Source organism: Helianthus annuus, chromosome 12 (genome assembly GCF_002127325.2).
Source record: "Helianthus annuus cultivar XRQ/B chromosome 12, HanXRQr2.0-SUNRISE, whole genome shotgun sequence".
Classification (NCBI taxonomy): Eukaryota; Viridiplantae; Streptophyta; class Magnoliopsida; order Asterales; family Asteraceae; genus Helianthus; species Helianthus annuus.
The window spans coordinates 87,641,713-87,663,937 of record NC_035444.2 but is presented as its reverse complement, the minus strand read 5'-3'; the positions used below and the strand labels follow the sequence as shown (position 1 = coordinate 87,663,937).

Genomic DNA, 22,225 nt, shown 5'->3' with positions numbered 1-22,225 from the left:
ACGAGAATGCATGAAATTAAGTGTGTTAGGTGATTTAGACTCGAGGGAAAGTACATGTGAATGTTGAGAAGAAACATTTGTTATGATAGAAAGAATGAAAGAATGTCTAAGATAAGAACGACATGATACGATTGTCAACGACGACAAGGCATGAAGTACGAATAACGAATGGGAAATGTCATGATAAATGATGTTGAAATATGACGTTGGCAAGTATGAAATGAAATCTAATGAATGTAATGAATGTTTTATGTAGATGGCTGATAGAGTGAACGTGAATGACGACGATGAAGCACGCCGAAATGAAATAAGAACTATGGTTGTGGAAGAGGTAAAGAAAGCAATTGAGGCTAGTATACCCCGACTAGCTCAGGAAGTCGAGGGGCAAGTATTGGAGGTAGTTAATACCATGGTAACATCTAAGGTGGAAGAATTGAAAGAAATGATTAGTGAATTGCAAGTGAAGAAAAGCAAACGGAGATGTACGTACAAAGAGTTCATGGCATGTAATCCCTTACCATACAAAGGGGATGTTGATCTGATAGCTTGCCAAAGGTGGATTTCAAGCACTGAAGCCGTGTTTACACGAAGTAGATGTGAAGTGGAAGATCAAGTAATGTTTGCCACGGGCCTCCTACAATTTCGAGCAAAAGATTGGTGGGATGCGTACTCGAAGGAATTGGGGGATGATAAAGTACAGTCGTTAACATGGCAAGAATTCAAGGAGTCATTCCTGAAATATTATAGTCCACAATCCGCAATTGATAAGATTCAGGAAGACTTCTTGCGTCTCAGACAGAAGGATGAAACGATTGACGAGATAACAAACAAGTTCCTTGAAAGGGTGAAGTTCTGTGAGGAGATAGCGGGACGGAGAGGCAAAGGATTGTACGATACCATGCTATGCTAAAGGCCGAATATCGGGAATTTGTAAATCCCTCCAAGTGTGCAACGTTGAATGAACTAATTGATTGGGCAAGAGACAGAGAAATTGAGATAAAAAGGCAGGTTGAACGGGGAGAGAAAAGGGTAGCGGAGAAGCCTACCAACGCAAGCCCATCGAAAAAGGCAAGACATCAAGATCAAAGCAAGAAAGGGAAAGCAAGTGGTGAAATCCCGACCTGCAAGACGTGTGGGAAGCATCATTCGGGTGAATGTTTGTCGGGAAAGAAGGGGTGCTACAAATGTGGGCGAGAAGGACATCCGTTTTATAGGTGCCCTGAAAACTCAAAGGCGTGTTACAATTGCAATGAACCGGGGCACATTAAAGCGGAATGTCCGAAACTCCAACAAGGGGCAAAGAGAGATGGAAAGAAGGACGAGCCCCCCAAGGCTCGCGGAAGGATGTTTCAGTTAACCTCGGATGAAGCTAAAGCTAGCCCGGACGTGGTTTCAGGTATATTTTTGGTGAATTCCATGCCTATGAATGTTTTATTTGATTCCGGGGCTAGTAGGTCGTTCATTTCTAATGAATTGTTAGCTCACCCATCGTTTAAGCTTGAAAAGATGATAGTACCCTTAGAAGTAGAAGTTGCTGATAGTAAAAGCTATTTGTTACATGATATTTGTAGAAACTGTAAGATCTTAATCGAAGATGAGGAATTTAGTATAGATCTTGTCCCGATGTACATGGGGGAATTTTAAGTAGTTGTAGGAATGGATTGGCTTGCCCAAAACCACGCTGAAATTCAATGTGAAAAGAAAGTCATTCATATATTAACCTCGGGGGGGGGGGGGAGGGGGGAAACGGGTAAGTGTTCAAGGAGATAGAGTCATCAAGTCGAAATTGTGTTCTCTAATCAAAGCTGTTAAACATGTGAGGAACGGGGGTAGAGCTTATCTATCTTATGTGATTGACACCAATCGAGGTGTCCCAAAGCTTGAAGATGTGAACGTGGTGAATGAATATCCGGATGTGTTTCCAGAAGACCTACCAGGCCTTCCGCCTGAACGAGAAGTAGAATTCAAAATAGATCTTAATCCGGGTGCAAAACCGGTAGCTAAGGCTCCTTATCGGTTGGCCCCAACCGAAATGAAAGAATTGATGACGCAACTTCAAGAGTTGCTCGATAAGGGTTTTATTAGACCCAGTGTTTCACCATGGGGAGCACCCGTACTTTTCGTGAAGAAGAAAGATGGTTCGATGCGAATGTGCATCGACTATCGAGAGTTGAACAAATTAACGGTGAAGAATCGATACCCGTTGCCCAGAATTGATGATCTATTTGATCAGTTACAAGGGGCAAGTTGGTTTTCAAAAATCGATCTGTGGTCGGGTTATCACCAACTGCGCGTACGAGAAGAGGATGTGCCAAAGACTGCGTTTCGAACGCGGTACGGACATTACGAGTTTTTAGTAATGTCCTTTGGACTGACGAACGCGCCAGCTGCGTTTATGGATTTAATGAATCGGGTGTGCCGACATATGCTTGATAAGTATGTAATCGTTTTTATCGACGATATTCTAATATACTCCCGCAGTGAAGCAGAGCATGCTTCCCATTTACGTGATGTATTAGAAACGCTTCGCAAGGAAAAGTTATATGCAAAGTTCTCAAAGTGTGCCTTTTGGCTTAGAGAGGTACAATTTTTGGGTCATGTGATCGATGCGAATGGTGTCCATGTGGATCCGTCCAAGGTGGATGCGGTAATGAATTGGGTACCCCCGAAGAATCCAAGCGAAATAAAAAGTTTTCTAGGCTTGGCTGGGTATTATAGGAGATTTATCCAAGATTTCTCCAAGATAGCCTCTCCTATGACGAAGTTAACAAAGAAGAGTGAAAAGTTTATATGGGGCGAAGAGCAAGAAAAAGCGTTTCAAACTTTAAAAGAAAAGCTCTCAAATTCTCCGGTGTTGACATTACCGGATGGAACGGATGGTTTGGGGGTGTATTGTCACACCCCCAAAATCCACCTGCGGATGACACCCGCTTTGAGGGCGTGACTGACCAGGATCCAGCCACCAATTATACTGAATAATTAAGTTCATAACGAAAGTAATACTTACTAACCATAAGATTAGCAAATATCAAGTTTAGGGTTCAATGTTTTAAGTTCAGAGTAAAAAGTAGCGGAAGCATAAGTAAACAGTTTTAAACAATGTTCATAAGGTAAGCATGATAAAAGCCCAACACACGGGCAGACGACCACTACACATCCCAAGCAGCTGCTCCAGTCACTGGCCACCTGCAAAGCATGCAGTAAGGGGGTCAACAATAATGCTGAGTGAGTTCACTAGTTGTCCAGTTTTAATTACCAAAAACTCGTTTCACCAGTTAATTTATCCGTTTATACATGCCATGGGGAGCTACCCCAAAAGTTAGCGACTAAACTGTTTTTCCAATACCGAACACTGGGTAACCGTTTGCGTTTCCGCAGGATGCCCCGATGTCAATGTTCTATCATCATTGACGGATGCCTGAGTACATTAGTTCACGACCGATCCCATACCATGGCACGGTGTGAGGCTGGTAAGACCTAAATAGCGCTATCAAGTAATAACCCGTTCGCCTGGCCCCGGCGACTAATCGGTATTATGTAGTAGGGACTTGAGTGATAGAGTTGCGTTTAGTGCCGTTGGTTGCATTCCGTATAAACAGTAATTAACTAAAAAGGTTTCCCAACACAAGGGAAGGTAAAGTAAGTTTGTTCCCAGTAACCAGGGAAGGAATGTAAATGGTATCCCCTTTACAAGGGGATAGGGTTGTTCTAGTCTCGTGTCCCAAACCACCGGGACGCATGCTTTTAAGTTGTGAACTCACCTTGGGTTGCTCGGTATGATATGTTACTTGGTTAAGTATGTTGGTCACCACGTCCTAACATGGTTACCAAATATGGGTCAAGTCGGGTACAAGTAAACACATAGCGAACACGTATAACATGCAATACACAAACAGTTGGGTCATTGGGTTAGCCCTAACATATAATCAGCAGTGACAAACATGCAGTCCAGTCAACAGTAAGCCCAACAGTCAAAAGCCCAATAACCCTAAAACAGTCCAGTCGAGACAAGAGTGACTCGCAACCGATATTGCGACTCGCAACCGAGGTCTCGGTTCATCACGTTTTGGTTACGAGTCGCAACCAGAGGTTACGACTCGCAACTAGCGGTTCCGACAAAGCAGCAGTAGTTACGACTCGTAACCGGACTCGATACGCGTCGATTACGACTCGCAACCGGGAGGTCTCGACAAATCCTGCTGTGGTCTCGAGTAGCAACCAAAGGTTGCGACTCGCAACCGTGATTACGTGCACATGAATCAGTTTCTAGAACCTGCAAACAGTACTGGCCAATAGAATTGCAATTTCATGAAATCAGATTGTACTATGCCACTAAAACATGTTTTCTTGTCTAACCCTTGTCTAAAATGGATCAAACACACATATTTTTGAATATACAAACCATCTTCAAACTGTTCATCATATAATCAAACAATATTCAAACCACATTCATCATTTAAGCACAAAACCATAAGATCAAAGAACACATATTTAACACAATCTGTTTTAACATAATCGGCATTATTATTCTCGGTTCCTAGTCTAGCATGCTTCATCATAAATCACAACTCGTGAGATCAAGCAAATCATGCATATTATTCGGTCAAAATCATTCAAACAAGCATCTAACATTAACCGAATAACAAAACTATTTATCACAAAATCGGATCATTTTCATTAAGACACAAGATTCATTTCAAGCAACCACTTTTATCACCAAACAAGCATTTCATAACTACAACATCAACAATCAAGCACTAACCAATAACAATGCTATCTAACATACCACTAATAATCAACCGAGAACCATATTAACCAACAAAACACTAACCGGTTGATGTAGAGGGTGTGAAGATCCGATGAACCGACTTTCGGATGGTGATCTTGAGCTCGATCCGGGGGCCTTGGTGTCTCCGGTTGGTTCCGAGTAGGAAGAGGAGATGAGAGGAGGTTGATGATCTTAGGGTTTTAGGGTTTAGTGAGAGGAGATGAGAGGAGAGTAGGAAAGTGTTGTAAAAATGGTTAAGGGAGGGGAGGGTTGGTTTATATAAGGTTGCGAGTGGGTTTCTCGGTCACAAGGCCCAACCGGCCCAACAGATAATGCTCACTCGAGACTAAGCGGTCTCGAGTCGGGTCTCGAGTGTATTCAAGGTTCCGGCTCAACTCACTTATATACATACACGCCTACATATATATATATATATATATACATACGTACACATAACACGATATAACAGATAATTCATCGTTTTCATTTAATAAAATACGTACACGAAACGTTACATCAAGAAAGTTTCCCGGGAGAATCCGAAGTGTCACATTATCCCCAAGTTTTAGGAACTTTCGTCCCGAAAGTTAAGGCAGCCACTGTCAAGCTAGTGTGAGTGAAAGCGTTTCAACGGGGTGTCACATCATCCCCCCGTTAGTTTGGAATTTCGTCCCGAAATTCGGCTGTAGCTTCAGTGCTGGGGTTTTCGTTTGGGAACAACTGGGGATACTTGTGCTTCATCTGATCTTCCCGCTCCCAGGTATACTCTGGGCCACGTCGCGAGTTCCAACGGACTCGTACAAGAGGTATCTGGCTACGTTTAAGGATTTTGATCTCTCGATCCGTGATCTCAATCGGTTCCTCAGTAAAGTGTAGCTGTTCATCAATAGTCAGTTCCTTGAAAGGAATTACGAGCGTTTCATCTGTCAGACACTTCTTCAGATTGGATATGTGAAATACGTTGTGTACCGCACTCAGTTCTTCAGGCAGGTTCAATCTATAAGCAACCTTACCGATCTTCTCGGTAATTTCGAATGGTCCGATATATCGCGGATTAAGCTTGCCCCGTTTACCAAAGCGAAACACACCCTTCCAGGGTGAGACTTTAAGTAGAACCCGGTCACCGACCTGGAATTCCAACGGTTTCCTACGCTTATCAGCGTAGCTCTTCTGACGGTCACAAGCTGCCGCCATGCGCTGTCTGATCTGGGCAATCTTTTCCGTTGTATCTACCACCATCTCTGGGCCCGTGATTTGACTATCACCGATTTCCGCCCAGCAAAGAGGTGACCGGCATTTACGACCGTACAATGCCTCAAAAGGTGCTGCCTGAATACTAGTGTGGTAGCTGTTGTTGTAGGAGAACTCTACTAGCGGTAGATGCTTCTCCCAGTTCTTGCCGAAATCGATCACACACGCTCTAAGCATGTCTTCTAGGGTTTGGATGGTGCGTTCAGACTGTCCATCCGTTTGCGGGTGATATGCGGTGCTCATGTCCAGACGTGAGCCAAAGGATTTGTGCATAGCTTGCCACAATTCCAAAGTAAAACGAGCGTCTCGGTCGGAAATAATTGAGGTTGGCACTCCGTGCCTCGAAACTACTTCCTTTAAGTAAACCTCCGCCAAGGTAGAAAACTTGTCTGTTTCCTTAATGGCCAGAAAGTGCGCGGACTTGGTCAATCGATCTACTATTACCCAAATAGTATCATTTCCGCGTTGAGACCTAGGTAGCCCTGTAACAAAATCCATGGAAATTTGCTCCCATTTCCATTTCGGGATTTCTGGTTGTTGAAGTAGACCCGCTGGCTTCTGGTATTCTGTCTTGACTCTTGCGCAAGTCAAACATTTGCTGACGTATGCTGCTATGTGGGTCTTCATACCAGGCCACCAGTATGTAGTCTTCAAATCGTGGTACATCTTGTCCGAACCAGGATGTACTGAGTAGCGGGACTTGTGGGCTTCATCCATCACGAGTTCACGTAAATCTCCATAGAGTGGAACCCAAATGCGCCCTGTTACATAGTAAGCGCCATCTTCTTTCTGTTCTAGTCGCTGTCTCGATCCTCGCAGAGACTCAGCCCTGATGTTTTCCGGTTTCAATGCTTCAACTTGAGCATTCCGGATCTGGGTAGGGAGGTTAGACTGGATGGTAAGTTGCAATGCTCGCACGCGCTTCGGTATAGTGTCCTTTCGACTGAGGGCGTCTGCCACGACATTGGCCTTGCCCGGATGATACTTGATGGCGCATTCGTAGTCATTCAAGAGTTCGACCCATCGACGTTGTCTCATGTTTAATTCCTTTTGCCGAAAGATATGCTCGAGACTCCTGTGATCGGTGTAAATGGTGCACTTGGTACCGTACAGGTAATGTCTCCATATCTTAAGAGCAAAGATCACTGCTCCCAGTTCCAAGTCATGCGTCGTGTAGTTCCTTTCATGCGTCTTGAGTTGTCGAGAGGCGTAGGCAATAACTTTCTCGCGTTGCATTAACACGCAACCGAGCCCATGAATAGACGCATCGCAGTAAACCACAAAGTCGTCAGTGCCTTCAGGCAACGAGAGAATAGGAGCGCTACAGAGGTTATCCTTAAGCCTCTGAAAAGCAGATTCCTGTGCTTCATTCCACTTGTAGGCGACGCCTTTCTGAGTGAGTATAGTGAGGGGTTGTGCAATCTTTGAGAATCCCTGAATGAATCTGCGGTAGTAGCCTGCCAATCCCAAGAATTGGCGAACTTCAGTGGGAGTCTTAGGTATAGGCCAGTTCTTTATCGATTCGATCTTGGCTGGGTCAACATGAATTCCGTTCTTATTAACTACATGGCCGAGGAAATGGACTTCTCGAAGCCAGAAGTCACATTTAGAGAATTTGGCGTACAGCTGCTCGTTGCGAAGGAGTTCCAGAATAAGGCGTAGGTGTCGTTCATGCTCCTCTTGACTTCTCGAATAAATCAGGATGTCGTCGATAAACACAATCACAAATTTGTCGAGGTAAGGCTTACATACGCGGTTCATAAGATCCATGAACACTGCAGGTGCGTTAGTCATTCCGAAAGGCATAACGAGGAACTCGTAATGACCATAACGAGTCCTGAACGCAGTCTTTGAGATGTCTTCATTACGAACTCTCAGCTGATGATAGCCTGATCGCAGGTCAATCTTTGAATAGTAGCTTGATCCTTGCAACTGATCGAATAGGTCGTCGATGCGCGGGAGAGGGTAACGATTCTTGATGGTGACCTTGTTCAACTCACGGTAGTCGATGCACATTCGGAATGTGCCATCCTTCTTCTTGACAAAGAGTACTGGTGCTCCCCAGGGTGATGAACTAGGACGGATAAATCCTTTATCCAATAGTTCTTGTAGTTGCGTCGAGAGTTCTTTCAGTTCTGCAGGGGCTAAACGGTAAGGTGTACGAGCTATGGGTGCTGCTCCGGGAGCTAGCTCGATTTGGAATTCGACCTGACGGTTGGGAGGGAGTCCAGGTAGTTCCTCAGGAAATACCTCGGGATAGTCGCGTACTACAGGAAAATCTTCAATCCTCTTTTCTTTTTCGTGGGTGTCGGTGACAAGTGCTAGGATAGCGGTGTGCCCTTTCTGTAAACACTTCTGGGCTTTCAGGAGCGAGATAATGCCTGTGACTTCTCCACCTTTGTTGCCTTGGACGATGAGGGGTTGTCCAGAACGACGAGGTATACGAACTGCTTTCTCTTGACAGAGGATCTCAGCGCGATGTTTGGATAACCAATCCATACCAATGACGACGTCGAAGCTTCCAAGCTTGACAGGGAAAAGATCGATACTAAACGTGTGGCCAGACAATTCTAGTGTGCAGTCGTGGATCATGTGCGTGGCCTCGATGTTCCTACCATTAGCTATCTCGACGATGTGCTTAGAACTTAATAATGCAGGCGGGTGCTTAAGTTTCTTACTAATGCGAAGGGATACATAACTGGCATCGGCACCGGAATCAAATAACACAGAAACATAACGATCATCAAGTAGGAACTTACCCGCCACGACGTTGGGATCGTTCCTTGCTTCTCCAGCTCCAATCACGAAAGCTCTTCCCCTTGCACCATTCCCAGCATTGTTGTTTTGCTCATTGTTCCCAGCTCCCTGATTGTTGTTGCGGGTCTGATTCAGTTCAGGGCAATCCTTTCGCATGTGCCCTGTTGCCCCACATTTAAAACATGCCCGGTTGTTTCCCTGCTGCTGTTGCTGTTGGGGTTGTTGCTGATTCTGCCTTGCTGGGAACTGACTTCTACAATCCTTGGCTTCGTGCCCCATCTTGTGGCATTGCTGACACTGGCCCTTGTTACATGCCCCATTGTGGTGCCTGTTACACTTGTTGCACTTAGGGTAGCTTCCCCGGTAGCCACCCTGTTGCTGAGTGCCTTTGTTGTTGTCTGTTTTCCTTTGCTGGGCTGGGGCTTGAGTAGGGTTAGCATCCTTGCCATGATTTCCATCCCACTTTCGTTTACCATCACTAGAAGTTCCTTCCGCAGCACTGATTCTTTTGGGCAACCTGCCCTCTTCCACAGCCTGGTTGGTGAGTTTGTGGGCAAGACGAACCACGGGCTGTATGGCAGTGAGGTTGGCCGAGGTTACATGGCTCCTGATTTCCGGGACTAAACCCTTGATGTACAATTCGATCCTTCGGTACATGGGTCGGGACATGTTTGGGCAAAGAGCAGCATAGTCGTTGGACAGCTTGGTGTAGGTCTCAATCTCAGACCCAACCATCTTGAGTTCATAGTACTCGTCCTCGAGTTTGTGGATGTCATCCCTGTGACAGTACTCTTCCTTGATCATATCCTTGAAATCCTCCCACGCAGTAGCGTTTGCAGTCTCCAAACCAAGCATTTGAATTTGCGCCTTCCACCATGAAAGTGCGCTTCCCTCTATAGTACCAGTAGCAAACTTCACCCAATTAGCAGGGGGACACTCGCAGACAGCGAAGACAGCTTCGACCTTCTCGATCCAGTGTAGAAGACCTATGGCACCCTCAGTGCCACTGAATGGAAGAGGCTTGCAGTCCATGAAGGTCTTGAAGGTACAGACACGTGGTTGCACAGGTGCAGGCTGACCTGTTGTGAGGAGTGAAGCGAAATAGGTTTAGAGGCGAAAAGACGGTGTGGCGGTAGGATCTAAACATCCTAAAACAACGAGCTTACCAATAGGGTGAGCTGCGAAAGCTGCAGCCACCGTGTTGAGCAGGTTAGTGAACTGAGCCTGAGTCATGTTGACGTTTCCTCGTCCGCGTCCACTCATTGTCTTCATAACCAGAAAACATAGTATGAGTGTGATGTCGTAACATAGCGAGAATGAGATAGAAGAGAGAAGGTGTATCTATCTAATCAGGCAAACTAGTACGTATAGTAAAGCAGAAGCATAAGACAAACAAGCAAATATGGGTCCGAGCTATGAGGTTAGATAAGTCGAGCCTTGCACTTGGAGTGTAGTGTCGTCACGAGTCACGGGTTATAGTCTGGTTTTTCTTAAAAAGATTTTTCCCCTTTTTAAAACCAAGTTCACTATAACCAATGGCTCTGATACCAATCTGTCACACCCCCAAAATCCACCTGCGGATGACACCCGCTTTGAGGGCGTGACTGACCAGGATCCAGCCACCAATTATACTGAATAATTAAGTTCATAACGAAAGTAATACTTACTAACCATAAGATTAGCAAATATCAAGTTTAGGGTTCAATGTTTTAAGTTCAGAGTAAAAAGTAGCGGAAGCATAAGTAAACAGTTTTAAACAATGTTCATAAGGTAAGCATGATAAAAGCCCAACACACGGGCAGACGACCACTACACATCCCAAGCAGCTGCTCCAGTCACTGGCCACCTGCAAAGCATGCAGTAAGGGGGTCAACAATAATGCTGAGTGAGTTCACTAGTTGTCCAGTTTTAATTACCAAAAACTCGTTTCACCAGTTAATTTATCCGTTTATACATGCCATGGGGAGCTACCCCAAAAGTTAGCGACTAAACTGTTTTTCCAATACCGAACACTGGGTAACCGTTTGCGTTTCCGCAGGATGCCCCGATGTCAATGTTCTATCATCATTGACGGATGCCTGAGTACATTAGTTCACGACCGATCCCATACCATGGCACGGTGTGAGGCTGGTAAGACCTAAATAGCGCTATCAAGTAATAACCCGTTCGCCTGGCCCCGGCGACTAATCGGTATTATGTAGTAGGGACTTGAGTGATAGAGTTGCGTTTAGTGCCGTTGGTTGCATTCCGTATAAACAGTAATTAACTAAAAAGGTTTCCCAACACAAGGGAAGGTAAAGTAAGTTTGTTCCCAGTAACCAGGGAAGGAATGTAAATGGTATCCCCTTTACAAGGGGATAGGGTTGTTCTAGTCTCGTGTCCCAAACCACCGGGACGCATGCTTTTAAGTTGTGAACTCACCTTGGGTTGCTCGGGATGATATGTTACTTGGTTAAGTATGTTGGTCACCACGTCCTAACATGGTTACCAAATATGGGTCAAGTCGGGTACAAGTAAACACATAGCGAACACGTATAACATGCAATACACAAACAGTTGGGTCATTGGGTTAGCCCTAACATATAATCAGCAGTGACAAACATGCAGTCCAGTCAACAGTAAGCCCAACAGTCAAAAGCCCAATAACCCTAAAACAGTCCAGTCGAGACAAGAGTGACTCGCAACCGAGATTGCGACTCGCAACCGAGGTCTCGGTTCATCACGTTTTGGTTACGAGTCGCAACCAGAGGTTACGACTCGCAACTAGCGGTTCCGACAAAGCAGCAGTAGTTACGACTCGCAACCGGACTCGATACGCGTCGATTACGACTCGCAACCGGGAGGTCTCGACAAATCCTGCTGTGGTCTCGAGTAGCAACCAAAGGTTGCGACTCGCAACCGTGATTACGTGCACATGAATCAGTTTCTAGAACCTGCAAACAGTACTGGCCAATAGAATTGCAATTTCATGAAATCAGATTGTACTATGCCACTAAAACATGTTTCTTGTCTAACCCTTGTCTAAAATGGATCAAACACACATATTTTTGAATATACAAACCATCTTCAAACTGTTCATCATATAATCAAACAATATTCAAACCACATTCATCATTTAAGCACAAAACCATAAGATCAAAGAACACATATTTAACACAATCTGTTTTAACATAATCGGCATTATTATTCTCGGTTCCTAGTCTAGCATGCTTCATCATAAATCACAACTCGTGAGATCAAGCAAATCATGCATATTATTCGGTCAAAATCATTCAAACAAGCATCTAACATTAACCGAATAACAAAACTATTTATCACAAAATCGGATCATTTTCATTAAGACACAAGATTCATTTCAAGCAACCACTTTTATCACCAAACAAGCATTTCATAACTACAACATCAACAATCAAGCACTAACCAATAACAATGCTATCTAACATACCACTAATAATCAACCGAGAACCATATTAACCAACAAAACACTAACCGGTTGATGTAGAGGGTGTGAAGATCCGATGAACCGACTTTTGGATGGTGATCTTGAGCTCGATCCGGGGGCCTTGGTGTCTCCGGTTGGTTCCGAGTAGGAAGAGGAGATGAGAGGAGGTTGATGATCTTAGGGTTTTAGGGTTTAGTGAGAGGAGATGAGAGGAGAGTAGGAAAGTGTTGTAAAAATGGTTAAGGGAGGGGAGGGTTGGTTTATATAAGGTTGCGAGTGGGTTTCTCGGTCACAAGGCCCAACCGGCCCAACAGATAATGCTCACTCGAGACTAAGCGGTCTCGAGTCGGGTCTTGAGTGTATTCAAGGTTCCGGCTCAACTCACTTATATACATACACGCCTACATATATATATATATATACATACGTACACATAACACGATATAACAGATAATTCATCGTTTTCATTTAATAAAATACGTACACGAAACGTTACATCAAGAAAGTTTCCCGGGAGAATCCGAAGTGTCACATGTATACTGACGCCTCTCGTCAAGGTTTAGGTTGTGTGTTAATGCAAAGGGGTAAAGTCGTTGCTTACGCTTCGAGACAACTCAAGCAACATGAAGGCAATTATCCGACTCATGATCTTGAACTGGCGGCGGTTGTATTCGCCTTGAAAATATGGAGGCACTACCTTTATGGAGTGAAATGTACAATTTTCTCGGATCATAAAAGCCTCAAATATTTTTTCGAGCAGAAAGATCTCAATATGAGGCAACGAAGATGGTTGGAACTCATTAAGGATTACGATTGAGACATTCATTACCATCCCGGGAAGGCTAATGTAGTGGCGGACGCTCTAAGTCGAAAGGAGTACCCATCCCCGATTCGGGTAAAATCCATGAAGATGGTAGTCACCCCTAAACTCCTGGATGAAATTCGAGAAGCTCAGACGAAATCTTTAAATGCTGTTGACCCAAGGAAAGAAAGAACGAAAGGGTTTATTCATGAATTGGAAGAGAATACAAATGGTATGAAAACGAGGTACAACCGAATTTGGATACCTCGGTATTGTGAGGTGAAAGAATTATTGTTGAATGAGGCTCACAAGTCTCGATACTCCGTTCATCCGGGGGCTACAAAGATGTATCGAGACTTGAGGATGAATTATTGGTGTCCGGGGATGAAAAGAGACATTGTCAAGTATGTTGCTAAGTGTTTGACGTGTTCCCAAGTTAAGGCCGAACACCAAAAGCCGTATGGAAAGTTACAACCCTTGGAGATCCCGGTGTGGAAGTGGGAACATGTAACGATGGATTTGGTGACTAAGCTTCCCAAGACAAGAAAAGGGCACGATGCAATATGGGTGGTCGTTGACCGATTGACCAAAAGTGCACATTTCCTACCTATTCGGGAAAATTATAATTCAGAAAAGATGGCGGAAGTCTACATGAACGAGATCATATCCCGACATGGGGTTCCGGTGTCTATAGTATCCGATCGGGATACCCGGTTCACATCTCGTTATTGGAGGAAGTTTCACGATGAATTGGGAACCCAATTACACATCAGCACCGCCTATCACCCACAAACCGATGGTCAGTCAGAACGAACTATTCAAACATTAGTTGATATGTTAAGGGCGTGTGTTATGGAATTCGGAGGAAGCTGGGATGATCAACTACCTTTGGTAGAATTCTCATATAATAATAGCTATCATAACAGCATCAAAATGGCCCCCTACGAAATGCTTTATGGAAGGAAATGTAGAACCCCGGTTTGTTGGGGGGAGGTGGGTCAACGAGAGATCACGCCAAAAGAAGTAGTGACCAAGACGAATGAAAAGATTGATATGGTTAGGTCAAGATTAAAAGCAGCACAAGATAGGCAAAAGTCTTATGCGGATCGACGAAAGCGACCAATAGAATTTCAAGTGGGAGATCATGTGTTATTAAAGGTCTCTCCATGGAAAGGAATAATCCGTTTTCGTAAACGCGGGAAGCTAGGCCCTCGATACATTGGGCCTTTCAAAATACTTGCCCGGGTTGGGACGGTGGCATATCGATTAGAACTACCACCCGCGTTGGATGGAATTCATAACACCTTTCATGTATCGCAATTGCGAAAGTGCCTAGCGGATGAGACGGCGTACGTACCTTTGGATGATATTGAAGTAGATGAGAAGTTAAATTATGTTGAAAAGCCGGTGGCAATAAAAGATTCTAAAGTAAAGCGACTCCGCAACAAATCCATTCGGCAAGTGTTGGTTCAATGGCAACATCGAAAGGGATCGGATCTCACCTGGGAAGCGGAGGATGACATGCAAAGGCACTACCCGGAATTATTTGGTACGTAGTCAGGTTTCGGGGACGAAACCTTTTATAAGGGGGGTGGACTTGTAACACCCCAGTTTTCGTATGTCTTAATATAATAAATTAATAGTGAGGATTTAATGACAAAGAATGGTAAATATAAATTTATGAATATGTTAACTAAGAATGTATGAAAATAAAAGTTTAACTATCAAGTATAATGCTCAATATTTGAGGGACCAAAGTTGGACAATTAGAAAGATAATTTAATTAAAATTCATAACACAAAACACACACATCAGACATATGTGTGCGTGTATGTGCGACTGGAAGAGGGCAAAGGAAGAACAAACCCTAACTTCACAAATCCATCAAATTAAAAGGGAAATCGGGGTCTAGTTGAATGCATGAGATAAGAATGGTGATCACCTAAGTGTTTCTTGTATCAAGTAAGTCAAATTTTGCAATTTGGTGATGTTTGATTTAATGGGTTTAGTATAATTCGTGAATGTATTGTTAAATTCAGTATGATTAACGGTTTCTAAGGAGATTTAGACATCACTAGATGCTAATTTTTAGTATGGACATGATTAGGGCAAAAACCCATTTGCATGTCCAATGATGCTTAGAAATTTTGAAGTTTTGTATGTTAATTTGATGATTGAATTATGAAATTGTAATGAATATTGATTTAGAATTGTATGCTCTTGATTTGAATGATAGATTCTAACATGGTAGGATGTTTATGTTACTCAAAGAGTAAACTATGAAGGTTGTGCTTAAAATGCTTGTACATTATGCTAGTCTAGTGATATGCACACCATGTGTTTGACAAAATGCCTAAGTGAGTTAGTTATGGCTTTTGCATGAATACTTGTTAAGATGATGCAACTTTCTCATGATAATGATGTATGTAACTATTAAACGCCATAACATACCATAAGGATTGTGAAATTAATGTTGAAAGAAAGCTAAAGTACGGGATTATGATATATAGGCACAAAGAAGGAAGAAGGCGCAAGTCACTCAAAGGCTCAATCATCACAGGATCGCGGTAAGTTCATATGAACTTTATTTACTTTAAATGTAGTTTTACGAAAAGTGGTATTTGGTTCTATGGAATTATTGTAAAGGTTCATAACGGGTCGAATGATGTAAGTATATTGAAAAGTATGGTCTTTAATGATTCACGGTGAATGATTCGGAAAGCGATACATTGGATGTTTCCGAATGGAAGTATGGATGCTAATAAGGTAACAAGACATGTTAACGGGTGGAACAATGATAGGTAATTAAAGGATTTTCGAAGTAATATGTGTTTGAACTAATAATGTTTCCGTTATGAATGTAGGTAAATCTCTTGCTTGAATGCGGCGCACCCGAACCGAACACACATACGAAACGTCGACTCTAAGCGCTTCCGGTCCAAGTTGTTTGTTTGATGGGTTAACTTACCATTTTGATTAGTAAATGTTATTTTGTAAGTGTCTAGTTTGTTAGTAGAAAGTTTGGATACTAAACTTTGTGTAGTTTGTACAAAAGGTTCATGGCGAACCATATACGGTTTTAATTTTGACTATGTTGGAAAGTGTCGTAGTATTAATAGTAACGGTATTGTTAAAAACAGGGAGAAAGGTACCTATTACGAACGGGTCATGTCAAAATTTTGGTAAAATTGTAAAAGAAATTGTATGTCGATTTGTCGAATGAGGAAATTTGGGGCTTCACAAGTGGACGTTTATGTTAAATGTCAAATGTGAAAATTTGGGCGTTTCAAAAAGGTGGGTGCTCATAGCAGTTGATGTCAGAGGTACTAGACGTACTTGACGTATAGCCTAGTGTAATCCAGCTAGTAGGGAGGGTTCCACAAAGAGGAGCCTTGACTAATAAGACTCTCAAACGGTCGTTCGCAATATGCAAGCGAGTTTTCACGAAACATAGCACCCGCTATGTGAATTCAAAAATCAACAACCCAAATGAAACAGTAGAATGATCTGTCAACTCCCGAGTAGACGAATGGTAAGATTCAGTGTGTTGAACGTTTTGGAATGGTGAGAACACGCCGAGTGATCACAAGCGAATCTGGTGTATCCTTGCTTTGATTTCTAGTTGCATCAGAAATGTTTAAATGACAAGTCAAAAGTTGATGTAGTTTTACGTGAAACGGTTGACCATGATTAGCACCAGCTACAAGTTTGTAATGACACCACAAGGTGTCGCAACGACATAATTCCATAATAGCGGTGACTGAACAAGTTCACCGCGTTTGAGACCAGATGAAAGTGTAGCGAAACAAGCCTGGAGAATTGATTTTCACAATGTCATAAAGTTTTTCGGTTGAATATGGAACATCAAGTGCCACTGTTTTGATCAAAGATGAAAAAGTTTTAAGTACTGCAAGGCATTTGATTGATAACGAAAGAATCGTTAGGAGGTACTCTGTGCTTATGAAATGAATATACGTACCACTGTTTTAACACACAACTTGTGTTGAGACCGATTTAATTGTGATAAGCAAACGGATTTAGAGCGAGTCAATAAACAATTAAATCCGGGTATGAGGTGCGTAATCAAATTAGCGCAAGCTTCAATTCTGTGAAAGTATCACCGCAAGGTATCAAAGTCAATCAACGATTTAGTGGAGTCATAGACCAAACAAGTCTACTATGACTCGAAGCAAAAGAATCTGTGTCAAAGTATTAGAATATGATGCTCTCAATACATCATATGGCGTCTCAAATCAAACATGTGAACTGGACAAGTTCAAGCAATCGAACTTAGTTTCACATAACCCAACAATAATCGTACATATCAAAAAGGGAATCTTGGCATGTTAGCAAACATGTAACTTGAAAGAAAGCGGTTTCATGAAAATGTGTTAACTTGATAACAAAAGAGTCAACGATGACAAGAATGTAGGTCATTCGAATCACAAACCAGTATTTAGACTTAGCAACGTAATATCTGAGCTTTAATGAAACGTTTATTTGAAATGAAACCCATGCGTAGCAAAAGGTGCATGGGTTATATATAAGTTCTCAAGTGATGAGGCGATGTGTTTCTACCAGAAGGGAGAAGTGACCAAGTACACAAAGCAAACGTGTGTTCGCTCTTAGCGAAAGAAATCAACGTGATGCAACTACTTTGAGGGGCGTAGAGATGCAAATATCTTCTTGTTAGAAGTAAAAGTGAAGACTTCAACGGAAGAAAATTTAAGTACTTTCGGTTTGTTAACTGAAGTGACAAGTTTGTCGAATTAATGACGTTTGATTGAGTTGACAGATATGGTTCCTAAGTAAAACCCTTATGAGTTTGGTCCTGGGTTCCCAAAGGTCCTAGATATAAATTTTCTAGATTCTTCAGATTTCGTATCCCGTGTAGATCTGGTTTGTACATTGTGTAGGGAATGCCATTTTGCCCACGTCTAAGCACAAGTCATTGTCCCACAATTTCACCCTGGTATACCTTCTCCCTGAATTTCACTGTTAACGACGCTCGATTGTCGACCAGTCGTGCAGTAATAGTTGGGTCCTCATAGTCAGTTACGTAAGAGGTTCGTTAACCCTTAATAAGAGTCATCGACTCTCGTATGTTAGCTTGTTCGGCTCCTGGTAGTTGATGTTAATGAAAATCATCGTCCTCATTTTTGACGAGCAGAAACGGGGTTACCCAAAAGGAACATCTTGGTCTGTTATCTTCCTTCTCTATCCACTGCTAAAACTTCACTGTCAATCCTTGCATTTCCGAAGGTGTAAGTCGATCCAGGTGCAATGACTACAGGCGCGACGCCTGGACTCAAATTGATGCAAAAATTCGACTCGTCGTTGAGGAGATAATTCTGGCTAGTCTTCGAGGAAGACTTCAGGGTATTTTCCGATCACGGGGGTATCGTTAAGTTTTAGTTCTTCGGCTCCCTTGTCCCCGACATGAGCCAGGAAACAACACATCCTTCTCACAAGAACTTTCGTGCCTTAATCAACTCGTGATTGGTGGTGGCGTATCCTGCTTCATGAGTCACAATCGTTCCTTCATTCTTCATCGAGGTGCGGATATCAATCTCCGCTCGACCGTTTGCCAACTAACACATCCAATTACCACGTTGAAGCTTCCCAACTCAACTGGCAATAGATCTAGCGTAAACTTACGCTCTCCGGGTTCTATCTTGCTGATTCCAGTTACTGCGTTGACTTCCACTAGCTTCCCCTAAGCTAGTTCTAATGGGTACTGGAATATCTACTTACTCGTCACTTAAACCAATTATACTCTTGAACTCTAGAGGTGCGAATCGTAAAATCTGCAACAGTATTTGGCAATACAGATGCATAACATTAAGTAATTCGGGACGTACCAATATCCATACTTGAATCCCTGGCATGTCTCCCTAACTCTGGTGGGGAGCTTTCATCCTTGCGCCTGATTGTTTTTAGGGCAATATTTTTTGAAATGCTTTTTGCTTCCACAGTTAAAACAACCTTGAGCACGTTTCTGTTTATTGCTCATTCTGCCTTGACAACTGTCATTGTCGTTGTCCCCTTCGTGATTCTCACTACTGTCTTGGCCCCCATTACCACGTTCAGTATCTTGCCAACAAGTTTCTTTAGGGTGCCCCCTCTTTCCACTGTTAGCACATTTTCCATATCTACATCGTCCGACATGATAACGTAAACAATTGTCGCACTTATGTAGGATGCCCATGTAGTCTTTTCCCTTTTTGGCCTTCTTCTTGCTACTCCCCCAAGTAACCAGCTTGAAATTTGCGAGCTTTCTCTTGCTACCCCCAGATGCCTCTATAGCAGTCTCCTTTTTCCCCTCTGCAGTGGAAAATTCTCCTTGTCTAACTGCTTCTTCCGTGAGCGCCACACTTATTTCGACAGCCTCGGTGATCGTTGAAGGTTTAGATGTTGTTACCAGGCTTAGAATCTGGGGTGCCAGTTCTCTTAAACTCTGGTCCCACCTGGAGTAAAGCAACTTGTGATAATTCATTAAATCTCTGCACATACTCCGCTATCTTTGGTCCTTCCATTTTCAAGTTCCGCAGTTCTGTTTCCAACTTCTGGACTTCTACCCTCGAGCAATATCTCTTACGCATCAGCTCTTTTAGCTCGTCCCACGCATCAGCAGTCTCGCCCGTTGTCCGAACTTGATGGTTCCACCATGACAGATCTTCATCCACCAATAGTCTAGCTATATATGTGACGTGATGTTCGGGGTCACATTTGCTCAATCGTAAAACAGATTCCGTCTTTTCAACCCAGCGCACGAAGGCTAAGGCACCCCCAGTGCCATCGAACTCTCGAGGTTTGTGGTCCAAGAACTGCTTGTAGGTGCAGCATGCGATGTAAGCAACATTATTCGCGTAAGGCCTTAGCAAGGCACTCGTGGAAATGTCCAAACGTTTTGTAATGTGTCTTAAAGGACTAGACATTACCGTCGGGAGTTTTATTTCCTGAGGTACCTCCGCTGCAATTGGAGCGATGGGCCTCGTACCGTGCGATGGCCTGTAAGAGGCGCTCTCGCATTTCCGCCACTGTTGTAGGTAGAGGGTGGTTGATATCGGTGTTCCCTTGAGTCGACATCTTCCTAGAAGAAAGTCGGTTAGGTCAGGTCTTGTGAAGGACGCGAGCATACAAGTCTCTTATTCAACGAATAAGACCTCAGAGGTGTATTACATATATGCATATATGCAGTTGTTATAACATTCAATCACATATTATCTCATGTATTGCACATCAAGTAAGCATGTAGCATTATAGTTATAGCACAAATATGTAGATCCACAGCGTGCTTAGTGGGGACATAGCGATGGAGTTTTTCGTTAGTCATTGGTCGTAAGTATTGTCGCGTGTTTAAAGATGGTCGGGCTTTCATTATCCTCCGGCCACAATCATTGTGTCTTTCAAAATGCATCACATCAGAAAGGACACAAGGTCAACCTACCCCTGTCCAACAAGTATATTAGTGCATCAAGATTACGTAGTCATAAGTGGTACTCAAAGTCTCTGAAATCCCGGCTTATCATTAGCGTCTTTACCCAAGCGTAATGCAATCCGCATAATCCAGAAACCAACTATATTGGTTACTGAGGTGGAGGAGGAAAGAAAAGTAAACTGTCGACATGCGTGAATCCCTCCTCGAGCTAGTATATACGTTGAAGTAACTAGCTGATCTGTTGCTTGATAGTAAAGAAACGGGCATCAACATCCTGGGAACGATGTAATAGTAACGGTCAAGTGCGCAAAAGGGATCTTGAGGTACGTGGCGGATCAATGTACGCTGGCGAAAGACAGGGTGGAGGACGTGGTGTTTCACAGAAACTTTTCCGACAATATGTTGTCTTGTGATGTAGACACTTAACTCATGTTTTCGGCTATGTAATGTTTTGTATTTGAAGTTGCCAATTATGGCGTCAGCTCAAGCTCTAACATTCCGCGACTCGTATCCTCAACTGTAGTTGATGTTACAGGAGCACTCATCCTGTGTATAGCCTCCATAATGAGGGGGATGGCAATGGTCTAAAATCAGTATAGCGTGTTATAAGATCCATCAAAATGGCTCGTTCGGGGTTGTAAAGGTGAATGTAGCGAATGGTGCGACCTGTGCAGTTGGGAAAATGCTGTTGTAGCAGATGAATCATTATGCAGGTGCTGACCTAAAGTACCTTCCCGGGGTGTGGTTATATTCTGAAAGAAAGCTATAGGCACCTTGGCGTAATGGAAGTCGGTCTTTATAGGTGAATGGAGCAACGTCGGCGGTTGCGGGTGTAAAAACAAACATCTCAACAAATGAGGAGATTGCCCGATGCAGGTAGATATAAGGGGTGCAATGTTTGGTAGACCAAAAAGAAACAGGATCGTGATCACGTAAAGGTGTAGGTTCAGCAGGCGCAACATCAAACTGACCCAAAGGTGTAGAAGCTAGCTCAGGGGCAGTCTCTGGGTCGTGTAACAGTGTGGTGTCTCGAGCAGGTGATAGAGCGGCAGCCATGTCATCTTCGTCTTGTGTCAGTAGTAGAATGCTGTATTCCAGCTGTTTGTAAGGTTGCAGGTATCACAGACTCAAAGGAGTCCGAATGCATGCTAGAATCAGAGGATGGCTTATTAACAGGGGTCTTAAGAAGTGAAGCTAGTAACAATGTTCTCGTCAAATTTTCTATCATCATGGACGTCGGCGGAAAGGCCATCGATAGGCATGCCAACGTAGTCATATATTGTTTGTCGAGTAGCCAACCTTCAGTAGAAATGTCCGCAAGAGGCGCATCATCGAGGATTGGAGCCATGGTGTGTCCACCATTGGGATGACCAGTGATGGAGTGGTCATGGACTGAAACAAGAGTGACAGAAAGATTCTTGTCAGAGAGACCATCGGATAAGATGAAGTATCACCAATATCTGGTAGCACGGACTGTTAGAAGTCGTCCTCACCCTTAGCATATCAGGATCACTCTCGGTATCTGACGTAATTGTCTCTGGCGCAGATGTAGTCTCACTATCTGTGGCGGTGGTCGTAGGGTTATCAATGTCTGATAACTCGTGACATGTGTGCCGGTGCGTAGCATGTATATCCAGAGTAATTAATAATTAGTATATGCGAACAATTATCACATGTGCACGTTCATCAACCTTAAATCAAATAAGCATGTAAGTCCCATTTAATGCAAGCAAATAATCATCCTAGTCTTCCCCAGACTATCCT

The 22,225-nt window shown here is 43.3% G+C and overlaps 1 protein-coding gene across 1 annotated transcript; it reads left to right on the top strand.

Annotated features, from left to right (window-relative positions):
• Window positions 1–200: 200 nt before the first annotated feature.
• LOC110893136 lies at window positions 201–1,644 on the top strand. The gene is made up of 3 exons (XM_035981327.1): window positions 201–209; window positions 257–888; window positions 987–1,644. The coding sequence occupies exons 1-3, from the start codon at window positions 201–203 to the stop codon at window positions 1,642–1,644; spliced, it is 1,299 nt and encodes a 432-aa protein (XP_035837220.1).
• Window positions 1,645–22,225: the final 20,581 nt, after the last annotated feature.